This window comes from Coloeus monedula (genome assembly GCF_965178545.1).
Source record: "Coloeus monedula genome assembly, chromosome: 1".
Lineage (NCBI taxonomy): Eukaryota > Metazoa > Chordata > Aves > Passeriformes > Corvidae > Coloeus > Coloeus monedula.
The window spans coordinates 127,443,561-127,460,005 of NC_138781.1; the positions used below are offsets into that span (position 1 = coordinate 127,443,561).

General features: G+C 38.4%; 1 protein-coding gene across 4 annotated transcripts in view; it reads right to left on the reverse strand.

The window, feature by feature from the left end:
- Window positions 1-9,438: 9,438 nt before the first annotated feature.
- Window positions 9,439-16,445, reverse strand: part of JPH1 (junctophilin 1) — an 83,902-nt gene continuing 76,895 nt past the window's right edge. The window contains exons 5-6 of one of the 4 annotated variants that reach the window (XM_082283466.1): window positions 12,197-12,292; window positions 9,439-10,340 (exon numbers count right to left, since the gene is read on the reverse strand). In XM_082283466.1, coding sequence (XP_082139592.1) covers window positions 12,212-12,292 — 81 coding nt within the window. In that variant the 3' untranslated portion in view covers window positions 9,439-10,340; window positions 12,197-12,211. Of the gene's footprint in view, window positions 12,031-12,196; window positions 12,293-16,445 lie in introns of all 4 variants that reach the window. The other 3 variants (XM_082283467.1, XM_082283465.1, XM_082283464.1) reach the window with 3 other exon arrangements.

A 16,445-nucleotide genomic window follows, 5' to 3' on the forward strand; every position in this document is an offset into this window, starting at 1 on the left:
GGTATTGATTTTGAAGTCATACAATACTGACAAGAATCATGTTTGTGAAGCCAAAGAGAAATAACATGCAGCATCTCTCTGTCCTTAAGCAAACAGTACATTACAGTAAATATCAGAGATTTACTGGTGAGCCAGAGGGAGAAGAAGGAAAGGCTAAGGTTAAGACTACCATTTGCAAATTTCAAATCATTAATTTGAAACCAGGATGACAATTTGGACCTCTGAAGTCTCCTGGGTAGAATGGTGTGAATGTTCAACATTGAACCCTTCTGCTGCCTCTGTCTGGAGCTGTGACAGTGCAACACATTTTGCACCCATGTCCTGACTGAAATTTCCTTATCAGTGTTAAAAAGGAAAATCCATGTGGAGTGGAAACTATTACATATTCATTAATAAAATGTTACAATTCGGATTGCTGATTCACCTTTGTCTTAAAGACCAAAGGGCCAAATTGTGTGAATCTCTGAAGAATATGGAGATTCTTAGAAGAATAAAGAAAGCTCAGGTGAGACAGACAGACCTTAGCACGTCAGGAGGAAACAGGCAGCTCATGTTTCTGGCCTGGCTTTTCTACTTGCATCATTTATCCAGAGTTGCCAGTCAAGATTCTTTCAAGATCAAGTAATTTTTCTTGCAAGAAAGCAAATCAGCTTGTAAGAGCTCCTCTCCAGCTATACAGTAACTTTGTTTATTGCCATTGAATTTTCTACAGTTTATAAAAGGTATGGGTTAATCACCATGACCACTGAATAAGTATATTAACTATCTACCTTATGTGACTTGAGTAATGCAACAAAGGTAGGTTAAAATGGTCTCTCTGCTGTAGATGTGCCACAAGCAGCACCTGTGGCTTCCAGGAACAAAGTGTCTCATTTAAGACACACAGATCACTAAGGATTCAAAGGTTGTTCTGAAGCAATGTGTGACAGACTGCTCTATCAGATCTGCTCCTATGCTTGAGTTCGATTACCTCTGCTATGGGAAGTATTAAAGTTAGTTGGAGTGGCATTTAAAAAGAAAAACAAAACACAAAAAGGAAAAATTAAGGGTGGCAGAGAGCAGGGCTTACCCTATTCCTAGTTAAAGCAGGTCTATAAACAACAGTGGTAGCTCAGTTCTGCAAAATTTGTTCATCTTTTTCATCAGTTCTGGAAATAACAGTTATTTTCACATTTTCTTACCTTGACTTTTCCCAGATTTTCCCACTGTCTCCATAGCATGCATTCCAGATCCATTTCAGGTCTCCACTGCTGTTACTATTTGGGAAAATATCCTATATGCAATCCTACTCTAGTTAAATGTGTTAATAAAATTAATACACTGCAAATATATCTGTAACTACCCCCTTGGAATATTTGGTGTGCTCTGAAACAGGCTCCTGTTTGGTCCCCTGATACAATGGGAAGGTCTAGAAGAATAGGAAATAAAACACTGCCTGCAAACTCATGTCATGCCAGCTATTTCATGCCAAATGTTGTTCTCAAGCACCTGGCAAGCACAATTCATTCATTTTCCAAATGTCAGTGGCCAGCCAGCTCCTCAGAACGTTCCCTCCCAACACAGGGACACTCGATAGGCACAGTCGGGCAGTTTTGGCTGCCAGCCTTATTCCCGAGTCACGTGCGCAAACTGTAAGGACGGAAGCACCTCTTGTTTCTGTTTCTGTCTTGCAAGTGGCAACTTTTTCTGCTCTCCTTCCAATTTATTTTACTCTGCCATCAGTATTTTTGCAGTATTTCAACAGGGCTTTGACAAAGGCATATCTGGAATACTGAAAATACCCCCTAGGTGCCCAGATGCAACAGGTGGTTCCTGCTGTGACATTCAAACCATTAATGGCACGCTGCAAGCACCGAGCTCTGGGGGGCTGTGGGAGCCAGGCACGTGTGCAGGTGTCCTGTAGGCACCATCATTCACCACTGCCCTCTCCAGGATACAGGGAGTGCTCCAGACCCAGTGCTAGTGGGGCAAGTGGAGGTGTCAGGAGGCCTCCGGCTGAGCCCAGGGCGCTCCACCACCTCCAGCTTTCCAGCCATAGGTCACATTGCCAGTTCTCTGCCCTGAAGCTCGCAGCTACAGCTGGCTGGCAGCTGGAATTCTATCCGAAGAGTGAACTGAAAGAAGCCTTGTGCCCACACAGAGGGTGTCCTCAGTAGGGTGTTTGTGTGCAGCCCGTCTCGCCGGCCTCTGAGACACAGGCTTGGCCCCTGTGTACATAATACCCCTGTACACAAATGGGCTTTGAGGTTCTCTGACTCATAAATGTAACCAAAAAGCACTTTTCATTTCCATCCAAAATAAATTCAAATTATGCTTCTTCTTATGCCTGAAAATACATTTTCTTCAGTGTTTTCAATTTCTCTCATTTAGTGTGAAGAATGTGAGATGTGTGAACACAGGGTTTTGAAATGTCAGCCAATTAGCTACTAGTCATAAGGTGAATTGAAAATATTTTTCTTTCTGCTTTTTTTCTTCACAAGATGACATCTCACCTATCTGAACACTTAGCAGTCCCTATTTCTGGCAGCCAAAGCCAGTGATTGACATTTTTTATGTCAATCACTAAAGACCACTAAATTTATGCAACCAAAAAACCTACCCTAATGCTTAAAATAATTAAAAAAGAAGAAGTTTTTAGAAGTGGCCAGAAGCACTAATGATAGACTTTACAGCTGGCTATGTGCTCCATGCATCACATATTTTTATCTATCTGGCAGCAATGGACTATAGAAGTGCTCAGTCTCCTGGGTAGAGGATGAAGTTCACATGTCCACACTGAGTCTCTGAAATGTCTCTGCTACCTTCAGGCTGCTTGACAGAGAGAAATGACCAATTACTGGCAGAAAACAGTGAAACAGCTGTTTCTTGTTGCATGAGAAGGATGGACACCAGAAAACAAGTGCATGCACGTGCGTGTGTGTGCGCGAAAACCCCAGTGAACTCCAACCCCCTACCACCTGATACCACCTCCCAGGAAAGAAGTGGGTCTTGGATGAAGCCCTAAATCCTCAGAGGTGTGCAGGTGCCCACACAGCCTTTTAAAGACCTGGCATAAACTAATTAGCACTCAGGTATATCAGAGGAGATTGAGTGAAGTCTGGCTTACTGGAAGGGGTCTGTGGCTAAAAGTTGTCCTTGATCCTGCATTTGTTCACTTATAGGGAAAAGCCCATCTCTCCCCTCAGCGTGGCCAGGCAGGAGACAGGTCAAAAGCTGTGTGGCCAGAAGGCAACACTGGTGCTTTGGAGAACTGTTGCTTGTCTGGAAGGAGGGCTGCATTACTGATCGTGCCTTTCACTGGTTATGTTCTCACCCTGTTCCTGGTGACACTTGCACTATGGAACAGCACTCTGGATGCAATTAAACCCCAATGCAACAGATAGCTTTGTCAAGGAGGAAGGGATGGCAGCACCTGATTACCAGCACATATGGCCATTGGTGTCAATGGAGCATTATCGTTTACTCTCTGGCTGAGTCATCTCCCCTTGAGGAAGTTGCATGAAAATAACATTTAACAAGGGTGATAAAGACTGTTGAGATAAAAGAGAGTGAAGAATCTGTGAGCAGTACTTCTGTAGCAAGCAGATGACTGAATGTATTTCCAAATGTTATGTAATTTCTTGTGTGACTCACAACACCACAGTCTATAGAGCATATGCAACATTTGGTACAGCAGCGAATCACTGTAAATACCAACAACATTTCTGTGCTCTGAGGAGATGCTCAGGGACATAAACCTGCAAATCTTTAGGGTTCTTTTCAAATGGGGAGCCAATACGATTAAGCAGTGGTTAAATTTTTTGTTTGGTTGGTTTATCACATCTTTAGGAACAGCAGGAAACTCCCATCGTATGAAGTATTTTTCTTGGAGAAATTTTACACAAGTTGTTAATAAAATGTATTGGTACCATGTCTGCATAACTGACTCTTTTCAGTGGAACTCAAGCCAGCCTGCTGTAACAGCAAGCTGTTGTTTTCTGCAGGTTTTGGACACAGATGTTTCCCTGAACATTTAATTATTAAAAGGAGGCCTCCTGATAACTTCAATTATTCCCATGATTTAAAAATTGTATCAAAGTATACTGAGTATCTTCAACTGAGAAAATGATGGACACCTGCGGTGTTGCTGAACACCTGGTGCTTCCTTGGTCTTGCTTTGTCTTTGTCTCCTAAGCCATCTTTGCTGTGCTTCAGTGTGCTGTTCTTGCAGGACTGCCTAGGGCTTCCCAGCCCACTTCCTGCCTGTACTCCTTCCTGCATTGCGACCCTGCATTTGTGGGTTTTGTCCATTTATTCCCTTTGCTCTTGTGTGCCCTTTTTCAACCCCCTGACACTCTTCTTCACTCTCTATGGCTCATGTTTTCTTGTTCTTCTCATCTGCCTTATCCAAACATCCTCCTGCACTACACCCTCATTCAAGTTTCTTTTACAGGTAAAGAAGAACTCATTCTCTTGTCTCCCAGATCTTTCCCATCCCACCTAATTTTCACATTCCATAATAATTATCATAGAATCACAGAAAATAGGCCATTAAGGGACATTCAGCAATCTTGCACTGTAATCTTGTTCAGAGTAAACATATTAAATCCTCTCATTCCTGTGGTAATCTAATTCAAAGATATTATTCTTACAATTAGAGAATTTTTCTTTATGCCCAACCTGGATCTCAATTTTCATGCAATTTAAGTCCATCTGTTTTTTTCTTAATCCCCGTGGGCTTGGAACGCAGCTTTCTAGAGCAGCTGTTTGAGTACTGAGGATGGTTACTTCTCAGTCTTCTACCCCATTCATATTCCTATCTAACAAATGCCACTTTCTTCTGTACTCCTTAATATTTTTTCCCTATAAACAATCTCTTCCCCTCCCTTTTAACACATATAGGTTCCTTACGGCTTCTGCTTTCCCCTTCCTCCCTCTTCCCCATGCTTTCCTCTTTCTTCTGTTTTAGATTCCAACATGTCTGTACCTCCTTGTTCCTAAAGATTCATTTCCAATCCTTCTGACAATGCCTGTTCTGCTGAGTATCTCTGGTGCATGTGGAGGCCTGTTGCAGCCTATGCCAGGAATGTGTTGTCTTGGTATGGCAGGAATGCATGGAAGCCATCCACTGTGATGTAAATGTCTTTCAATTACCTTCTCTTTGCAGAATGTCTTTTTTAGTCCTAGCCCCTGTGAAACGCTGCTGGTGCTCTTCTGTCTTCACTGTTTCCATGGTAGCCGATCCCATCCCTTAGTGACTTTCTCATCAGTGGCCTAAACAAAATCTAGAACTGAGCTGTCGTAATGAAATGGAAGGCAGTTTACAGTATTTTTGAAGACTTGGTGGTATTACATGATAAAAGTACTTTGCAGCTAAAATTGAGTAAGTAATTAAGCACCATTACCTTGAATGATGATAGTTTCTGAGGTATTCTGTGGAACATGTCCCGAATATAGTAAAATTGCAATGTTAAATAAAGTTAATGACACTGTTCCAGAAGTACAGAATGTAACGGTTTAATTAACCCAGAGTTACAGCAGCCTGGTTTTAAGTAACTCCCTCTCCCCCCAGCCTCTTCCTTAACAGCACTCCTGGTTCAAGTATTTTACTTGTATGCCTTTGGAATCAGATCCAGATTTGGATTCTGACTGAAATCCCAAAATCAGAGCCCGTAGCTCCAATGACTTATTCAAAACCCAAATCTAAATGCTTCCAACCTTTGGCGTATTTATAGGCCAGATTTAACATTTTCATAGACCAGTTTTCAGTGTAGTATCTGATTTCCCCCCTCCCCTCCCACGTCTCTGAATAATAACCACTGGGTGTTCAGAAGTTAGAAAATTTTTAAATTTAGATCATTAAGTATAGATGAAGAAATGTAAATACAGGCAGCCATTCTCAAAACTCCTGGTCAAGATCTGTCTTTTGTGGTCTAATACAGTCTCTGTCAAGCTGCTATTCAGTGAACCAGTCTGTAAAGTTGAGAAAGACACGTCTCTCTCTCAAATTCAGGTACTGTCATGGATTAACATACCTATTGTTGTGAAAGACAACACCTGAAATTCTACTCTTTGACTATATTCTGTATTTTCTTCCAGGCTGGAAAAAACAGCATAAAAAAAGAGCAGAGTTCAAACTCCATGGCTTAAAGCCTATGATTCACCTCTCCATCATTTATTGCTCTTTACTTAACTAGTATTGAAGGCACTCATGAACATAAAATCTAGTCCTTGTCTAAATGTATGTGCCCCAGCTTCCACAGAGCTGCCTGATAAATCAGTACAAGACATGGAGGAAGACATACGAAAGCTCACGCAGAACAGCAGCCCCAAACTTCCAACACAGGATGTATTTTATTCAGTCCAAGAATCAGCATGTATCTGTATCAGGTCGAGAAATTATCATACTGCACCGTCCCAGTAAATCACAACCCTCAACAAGACTCCTTGCTCTTCTGATTTGAGAATCAGCTTCAGCTGCATGGCCAGTCTTTTTCACAGTCTTAATGTGGGCATTTGTAGAGCAGTTCCTAACCCAGTTGATACCAGATTTTGTTCTCAATAATGTCACCACTACCTTGGTTTCTATGAATTCCAAAGAACCATCAGAAATCTCTGTGTATGGCATCACTTTCAGTATTTTTCTTTTCAGTTCCCACACACTGTATTTAAATCACTGTCCTGACACTGGAGACAATGACAGTAGATTTGAAATTATAATACAGTTGCATAAACCAGCATCGACAGTGCACAGAGAATGGACCCAATGAAAACTGTGATATGACACGTGCAATTTGCTGTGGGGCAAACTGCAGGAGAGATGGGCTCCACAGCCACACAGAGTTAATACACTGAACAAGCGCCCCACAGAAAACACAACTTCCTGGAGTGAGTGGCTGAAGTCTTAGAGAAATGTCCAGATTCAGGGCAAAACTGATTATGTTGAATTTGTCAAAACTGGGAGGTGGGTGGGCAGCGAAGGACAGAAGATAATTAGAAAACCAGTGATGGCACAGCAGAAGTACCACCAAACCCATTTTCACTGGTGGTAAGGGAAATCCTGTTTTTTTCATTAATGAGAAGAATTCAAAATGTACTTGAAGAAATGACATAAAATATACTGCCAGTTTGCACCTAAAATCTCCTAGATAACCAGTCCTAATGGATTGTGAAAAGCATTAGCAGAAGCAAGCACATACTGACATGATGAAATTTAGATTACTGGGTTAAAAAAAGCTCTCTGTTCCCTGTTCTCCCCCCTACCCCCTCTTTGTAGCAAACAAAAGGAAGAAACATGAGAGATTGTTATCAAATTCTGCTACCAGCTTTATTTTTGTTATTGGTTTTAGGGGGGTGAAGGATTTGTTCTGCTGTTACAGTCATGGTCACAACATAAACTTTTCAGATAGATGAAGTGGCTTTTTTCCTTCTAGTTTATAGCCATTGACATTTTTTCTGAAAGATGTTGAGTATGGAAATTACATTTATCTCCTACAATGGTAGGAGGTGTAACGTCTCTTAGTTTGTAGTTTCTGTGTCCAGTAGAAAAAAGGCAGAGACAGATACTGTAGATGGCTCAGCTACAGCACGTTGGCATGCACAGCTTCTTGCTCAGATTTAGCCTAATTTCTATTTTCTGCTGTTTCTGTGAATATTAAATGAGAGAATGAGAAGACTACTTCATTTGAAACTTATTTAATCTCCCTTCTCTTAATTTGCTTTGTTTACTGAATTACATTTCCATATCAGAATGGCCAGTAGAACCCTCTCCCCTGACTAAATGGTTCAATTGAGCTATGAGTAAAACCATTTAGATACAATTCGTAACCATGTTTTATTAATTACAACTAAGGATGTTAGTGAGGCTCAGTATGTGCTGAGTTCTCCAGGCTTTTATCCTTGCATCTATGTTATTGTCAGAATCTTTTCATACTGTGTATTTTAACAGAGCACTTAATAAATATGTAATCACAGAATGTCATTAAAAGTTATGTAAATAACTATTTCAAGGTTTTTAATTTAACTCTCATAAAGAGGTGTTTTACTTCTTTTAAAGTCAGCACTAGGCTGTATTAATGATTTTTTAAACATATGTCTGTATCTGAAGGGCAAGCTGTAGCCATATGTCACAGAATTTCTACTTTCAAAGTGAACCCCTCCTTTCCGGAAGCAAATGCCAACAACTCCTCACTCTTCATGTTCCTTATTGCTTTTCTGATGGAAAGGCAAACTAAGATATATACTTAGATATATATATACTAGGTAAAGCAAGGCCTTAAAAGCTATGACAGATGATTCTTTTTTTCTTCAGCTGATGGCACCTCACCCTTGTTCACTTGCTGTCTTTCTGTGTACACTGTACATACAGTTTAACCAGATAAATGGAGCTGTCCAAGAAACCAAGCCTCACATGAGTGTGGTGAGAGAGCTCACTGTTTACCTGTGGGCAAACACACAGCTGTGCCAGGAGAAACTACTTTGCCTGAGAAGCTTTCCTTGCTGGAACTGGGGTAAAATTTTTCGTGCTGGAGCAAATCTCAAAGCATTAAGTTGCACTGTGTGTGCATGGGGTTCTGTTCCTTTAGGCACAGCAGAGGCACGGCCACGTAACACCATTTCTAATACAAACCACTGGTAAAAACATCTTGGATGGGAAATGACTTGAAAATTATGGGAACTTTTTTCTTCTATTTCCATGCAAATCTTCTGCTTGCTGCTGATCAGATTTTTACATGCCTGAGTACATTATCACATTCATATGCCTTAAGAAATACTTCATGGACACTACACTCCTTACTGAACGTATAGACTGTGGATCACAAATGTCAGAGAAGACTTATCTCACTGAAGTTGACTTTAAAATTTTCTGGCATTGAAGTTTTTTCTGTTTATTTTTCTTGAGAATGCATTTTTCTCTCCTTAAAGAGTCAAAGATTTTCTTTAGGAAGAAGGTATTGTGCAGAAAATAAAAATTCCTGAAGTTAAGCTTCACGCTGGTAGAATTATTTTAAAGAACAAGACAGTAATGACTGCTTCCTAAAAATATATTTCCATTAAATAATAACTACTAATAAAAATTGCTCTACTTTTCAACTAAACATTAGGATTTCAGTACAGCTGGCTACAAGTATGAACTGGAATAATGGAAAATAGTATTTTCAGCTGATTGAGTAGTTAAGCAAATGTAGTGGCTTTAAGACAGTTGTAATGGCAAATTTTCTCTGTGTAAATACTGGCTCACAAATGTAATGTTAGTTTTGAACCTATGAAGACCCTGAGGAGCAGTGAAGCCTAAAAAAATTAATTCCCTTACAAGAAGAGCTGTTAACTGACCAGTCACTCACCAATTAAAACAAAATTGATCAGACCATCTTGCAGTGGTGAATACAATTTGAGATATTAGATTGATAAAGTTACAAAATCCTGTATTGGAAGATAAAAGAAGACACAAAAGGAAGCTTGAATTTTTTTTAAAATTATTTATTTTTAATTGTTTCCCAGAATCACTTTTGTTGAAAACAGTAACTCACAATTATTTCAAAGGGACTAGAATTTCACCCATTTTCCTGCTTCACACCTTTTTATTTGATTAGTTGTTAGAAAAGTTGCTTCCAGAGAGTGAACAAAGTAATTCATAAACAGGAAAAAGTAGTCTGAAACTCTATTAATAACCAACTTATTTTTATTAGAGCAAATACAGTTGTGAAAACTGTACATTGTACATTTTGGGTCAAGAATTATAAATAGAGAAACTCATAGATAAAGAGTTCATTCTTTGACAGCAAGAAACTTTAAATAGACAAAATGACATTTTTAAGTACATTGGCAGGCTTCATTGTGCTGTCCAAAATGTAGTGTACAGTATAACAACCAATTATAAATAGCCTTTCATGTAAAATACAGCTGTGCACGTTTTAGAAAAATACCAACAATTTGTTTGAGCTTTGTTTTTAAAAAAGCTTATAAATCATACATATTTATAAATGGTACTAACATGCTTACTTAAATTTATAAACATTTTTCATAAGCTTTGTTACCCATTATTTCCAGAGCATAAAGTATTTTAAATAAACATTTAATAGGAATTAAATATGTCAGTTACAAAATTACCTCTCCATGTAAGGAGACAGGGGGTGACTGAACGGCGGGATGGAACATTTCATCCATTAATTCAAGGCTTACACAGTAACTTTTAAAATTTTGTTCTTAATTAAAAATCACTTTCCTAAATTTAAAACACAATTTAAACTTTGTAGGTTTTTTTTTTTTTTAAATAAATATACAAGTTTTATTTTCATTTGCTCTCTTTCTGCTTTCTTCTTTATCCACACTGGTCAATACACAGGATTCTCAACATATTTCTGTAAAAAACACCACGGTGTTACTTGCCCTGCTCGGAGCTGCTTCGCTGCACAATATTTAGTCCATACCTACGGTGCTTTACTATGCTGCATCAAAAAATAGCTAATATATTTTGTAAGAATGTTGCCCATTAAACCATGCAAAAACTTAGAAAGTTTACAAACAGGTTCAAAAACTATACTGTATGAAAAGTTTTCTAACAGAGATAAAATAAACCGTAATACAAGCCCTTTGCTTTTCGCAGCTTTAAATTAAAATGTTTGCTTGCCAAATGATCACACCACATACCTTCAATAAATAAGCATGCATTTGATTAATATAGGGTACAATAATTACAGTATAATGGCACAAAAAAAGAAACGTGATCACATCGTTTGAACAAAGGGCTATGAAACTACTTAAGACAAACTTTCCAAATGAAAAATTTTGAGGCTTTTTTAATGCTGAGGTAAAATTATAAATGGACTTTAAAGACACTGAAGGCAACAAGTTGATAAACAATCACTTAACATTTTAAAATGCTCTACCTGAATGTATTCAACAGAAATCTAGCATTTTAAAATTATGATTTATGAGCATTAGCTAGCTTAACTGTCCTTGGCATTAATGTGCACCCAGACAAGACTTTATTTTAACTGCTGTCAAAATACCTCAGTGTTGAAACATACTAATTCAAATCACCAATCACCACAGCACCAGAATTAAGAAAAAAATAAAAAAAAGTCAACATGCAAACCCTGTATCTCACCTTTCTTGGCTTATTTTGATATTCTATCTCCTGTTTAGAATGTGCTTATACCAATGTAAGATTCTTATTTTTTTATTATGAAAAATTTTCCTTGGTATTGGCATAAGTATTTGAGCATTTTAAGGAAGATACCAGTACCTTTAAGTTTTGCAGTAATGGTATATCATTTACTGAATCTTAATGCAAAATGACTCTTCAGGTTTAAGAAAATGAATTTAAGAATTTTATCCTTGGACTAGGAAAATATATTTGATTTTCTGCTTCTGCTGCTAGGCAGAACTGGTAGCTTTCTCCAGCTTGGACTAAACACTACTTATGGCTATACATCAAATTTCATAAACAACAAATGAACAGAATCATGCACAGGCAAATGAAATTCGATCTCCCAGAACACTGCAGGAGATGTTAAAAGCAGCAGGTAATGGAATAAGACTGGTGACTGATGTTGCTAACTATTTCTTCTAATGAGATAGGAGTGAACGCTGGAATCACTTCCACAGCAACAGAATCCTCTGACCACATTCCTCTGGCAGTCGTTTTCCCATCTCCCCACTAAAAACATCAGACGGTAAAATAGTAAGGCAGCTGTTAACTTCCATCAACAAAAAGTGCAGCTCCGTACATTTCCAGTTTAGTCACACTCTGCTGGAACAGATGGAGAAGCCAACGCACTTCACTGGCGGGGCTGCTTCAGCAGATTATTTTGTTTGTTTTCCAACATGGCTGCTTGCTTCAGCTTTCAGAGGACCCCAAAGCCACGAGCCACCAGCAGAGAAACTGATCTGGGCCCCTGGCTGAATTTTCCAAGTTTCATCTCTCTTGCGTCCCATCCTAATTCCAAGCCTCCTTCCCTGTGTCTGAGTATGACAGGTGCCATTTAAAAGGCTGATGACACAACTGCAGAGAACTGTGGGCTAACACCACTAGTTGTCATGACTTCACTGAAGGGTCAAAACAGTTACAATATTAAATAACTATGTTGAATCACATTCAGGCATAGCTAAAGTTAAAGTGGGGAACATTAAAAGTATGTGAAGAAATTAAATCTTTATCATTTAAGGTGGGATGGATATGGTGATTTTAATACGAAAACAAGACCTTTCTTACCTTTCCTAATTCCAGTCAAGTTAGAAAATGGACAAAAAGAATGGCTAAACCAATATTCAACAGCATTACCAGGGCGATCATGACTGAGTTAGGGCCCTGAAAATAAAATAAAGATAACAGAATTAATGCAACCTCCAACATATGCACAGCAACAAACAAGACCCAACTTCACAATTTCTATAGGTTTTGACCTTGTGCTGAAGGAAACAGACCCTGCTGCTGAAACACAGCCACTATCCTTGATATTCAGGTGAGATAAGTAACATCTGTGTGAAAATGAGCTGGATGAATACAGGAGAGAGTATATTATTCACTGTTCTTAATCACACTGAGATAAAGCCACCTGACAAATATGACTGCATAAACAAATGAAAACAAACCCATCAACACAAAAACAATGTCAGCCTAAAATAAAGCAAAACAAAGAATGTGAACTACTTTAGGGAAGCCAGAGTGCTGCTCTACATTCTTACAGTGGGTTCCTTCTCCAGTTCCAGCCCATTTCAAAACAAACATAACAAAGATGCTTAAGAATACACTTTTTTGATAACCCAAGTGGAAAAGAAAATTTACTTACCATTGCACTAACAAACCTGTTTCCATTACAGATTAAAATCCATTTTACAGCTGCAAAATTAAACTTGTTTTGATTTACTTGACACTTATCTTACAGACCTCTGTACTGAAGAAATGAAAAGCCAAAAATCTCCTTCCATTCCCAGCTAGAGCTAAAATTGGTCAGAAAATTTACATCATTACAAATTTAGTCTTTCTGTAAAGCCAGAGAAGAGTTTTTAATTCTTTTTAGCAATTTTGGATATATTTTTTTAAAAATGGATACTTTCTAATTATCAACTTGAAAAAATGTCCCAACAGATGAAAATTCTCAGTTCTGTTCTGCTCTTAATATACTTGATTTATTACAACATAATTTTACAAAGATTTGTATACTCTTTTATTTCAGGGTTGCACTGTAAGCAGAAACAGAGAAACTTTTCATTCAGACAATACTTTCCTAAATCAAAGATCACGAAACCCACCAGAAAATGTGTGCAGAAAACTATCTTCTGAGCTACACAAGAATCACTGGTTTGCATAAGATGGTATATATTTCATCAGAAATGATATATTGTTTTCCACATGAGGCATGCCTTGCAGAAGTTCATTATGCTTCATGACAACATAATGCTAACATTAGCTATAATTTCTGGAATGCAAAGGTGTAAGAACTTGCTATTAGTAATCTGCTGCAACAGTGTAACTGGGAAGCCATGGAATAGTACTTGTGTCATTATTATATCACATGCTTTCCTGAAACAGTCTCGTTAAACACCTTCTACCAGAACACACCTTTACAAAGGAGATCAGACGGCAAGCCAGAACAAAACACATTATGTCAGGTACTGCTTAAATCCCTGGTGAGTCTAAATCCCATCAGTGCCTCTATCCATAGCAGCCATCAAGCTCACTTAGCACCAACTCAGAGGTGTCTGTTCACATGCTGAGAACTAGGTGTTCAAGTTCAAACAATGATTGAGATTATCAGAATGCCAATTAAATGCTGCCACAGGGGTAATGGTATTGGCAGTAGCACCCACATTTTGCTTAATGGCAGAATGTCTAAAATATTCACTAGGAAATTGAAGACCAGGTTTAATGGCACCTTGGTCAAAGTGATTTTGAATAACAAGCTCCCACTTACCAGCGGTACATTTCAACCATCAGGTCACAGAACAGAAGTGGAACCATATTGCTTCCTCCTTAGTGGAAGTGACTCACCATGTGCCAAAGCATACCAGACACTCGGGGGCAGAGAACAGGCATAAAAGGAAAGCACAGCTCCAGATATGGTTACCACAGCATTGTGAGCAGCCTTGCTCTCTACAGGAAGTGTGATTTGATTACACTATTAATTTCCACTAAGATGTGGGTTTCTTTCTGGTGTTAGGCACTGGAACAGGTTGCACAGAGAAGCTGTGGATGCCCCATTGCTGGAAGTGTTGGATGGGGTTTTGAGCAACTCGGGTCTAGTGGAAGGTGTCTCTGCCCATGGCATGGGGATTGGAACTAGATGGTCTTTAAATGTGCCTTCAACTCCAAACATTCTATGGTTCCATAATCCTATGATTCTAATAGGGACTGCCCATGTGATTCAAATCAGGGTAATGGTTCCTTTACAGGCTGAAATCCCACCTGAAGATTTTGCAGTTATACTGCCCCAGGAATTGCAAGGAACTGTAAAAATCATTGCCAAGTACCATTAAAATTCTTTGGGATTTGGCCATCTAGTACTTTGCATATCTGAAAATAACATGTATGAAAATCACATTCATTTTTTCAACTAAAAAAAAAAAAGGAACCTATGGTGTCTTCACAGGAGCCAAGAACTTGTTCATTACCTGAAATACATCATGGAACAGCATCCTGGTAGCTGCAAGACAGATTTTTGCTGATTGCAGCTCTAACGGCAGCTTGGTATCATTAGTGCACAGTCTCATGGAATTAAGCTTGTTGGAGGGGAAGGGGACCTCTCTTTTGATGCATCTGTCAGTCAGGTTAGGTATAACAATCTCACCACAGCAACATTAGATAAATTAGGCTGAAAACCCCAGGGGCTACGCTCTGAAGCAAGTCTCATTTACAAAGACAGAAGCAAGTGACACCTTAAGAACTGGGCTGTTGATTTTACATCAAGATCATAGAAAAATATGTTATTTCTTTATGATAATGAGTCTGTGCTTTATAAAAAGAAGTAAAGCTCATATTCTTCGATCTGCTATTTGTATTGTGTTTCACATTCTGACAACTACACCTTTCAGCCCAAAGCAGGATTTCCTGATAAACTAAAAAATGATCAAACAACATTTATGAACACACAGTTATTATGCAATGAACTACTGCCTGTTTTGTAGACACCTACTAAATGAGCATTTAATGCTTTAAGGCAAATACCACAAGTAAGACTTTAGTGTCCTGCAAGGGCTTAAAATAGCAAAAGCCAAAATTAGTTTGAACAGTCCAAGAGTGATTAGAACAGGTGCACTAAAGAAGCTGTAGTAGAAAACCTTCAGTCCTGCTTAAATTTACCCTTTCAGCTTCTTGTAAGTTAGAAATTTATATAGTTGAAAATACAACCATATGATTAGCTTCCATTTGGGGAAGAAAGAAAGTTATTTTCCTAAAATGTACTGCCAGGAAGTAAAAAGACTAGGCTTGTAATTCCATTGCATTAGGAATGTCCATTAAATTTAGCATAAAGTTCTTGCTCAGAGGTTTTATTTAGGAACAGGCAAATACTGTTCTATTTTTCTAACATCATGGTATTTACAGCCCTTACTAAATGAATGTTAAGTGAACAAAGAGATGAGAATTGAACAAAAAGATGGGAGTAGAATCCCTGGGTAACATTCAGGTAAAAGCCAGGCTAAACACTGTGTGTTTAAAAATCTTTACCTGCCAAATGAAAAAAATTACAGTTTAGTAAAACACTTGTGCCTGAGCTTGTACTTGTTCTAGGGCAGCACATGGACACATATTAAGCAAAAAAAAAGGGTATTCATAAATGTACACTACTATAGTGTTTTGTGAAATTCAATCCTATTTTTCACTCAAATCCAAGAGAACCTCCAATCAGCTCATACTCAAGGTGGGACAGCAGCCTGCAAGCTGAGACTGGGGCTAGAGGCTGCTAATGACCAGTTAGAAACAACAGTACTGGTTTGTGGTCAAGTGTCTCTGAACACTTCACACTGTGGGAAATGTAAGGCAATGTAAAGGAGCGTGATTCTTGGTGAAAGAGGGGTGATTTATCTCTCATAAATGACAGGTAATGCCTGCAAACAGCTATTTTTGAGCAGCTGATGAACTCACAACTTTGTCATTGTGCTTTACATATGATTTAACCTTGAAAAAACTGTGACTCTTTCTTACGAGTTCTGGAATGATTTCAAACTTTGTTTTTTTGAACAACAGGGAATAAGTACGCAGAGAAACACACTTACATGTGTGGCATAAGAACTATGTGCTGATATTTTTCAAGTAAAATGCCAGAAATGGGGATATCTAGAGAATCAAGACTCTTTCTGTATCTTTTTGCACTCAAAAGACATTCTTAAGGATGTAACACATTCACAGAAAGTACAAAATATGAATTTGATTACTAAAACAGCTACTACAAGCTTTGCAAATAAAGCTGTTTAAAGTTCTTAATCCAAATTAAAGTTGGTGTTTCATTCAGGTATGAGAAATG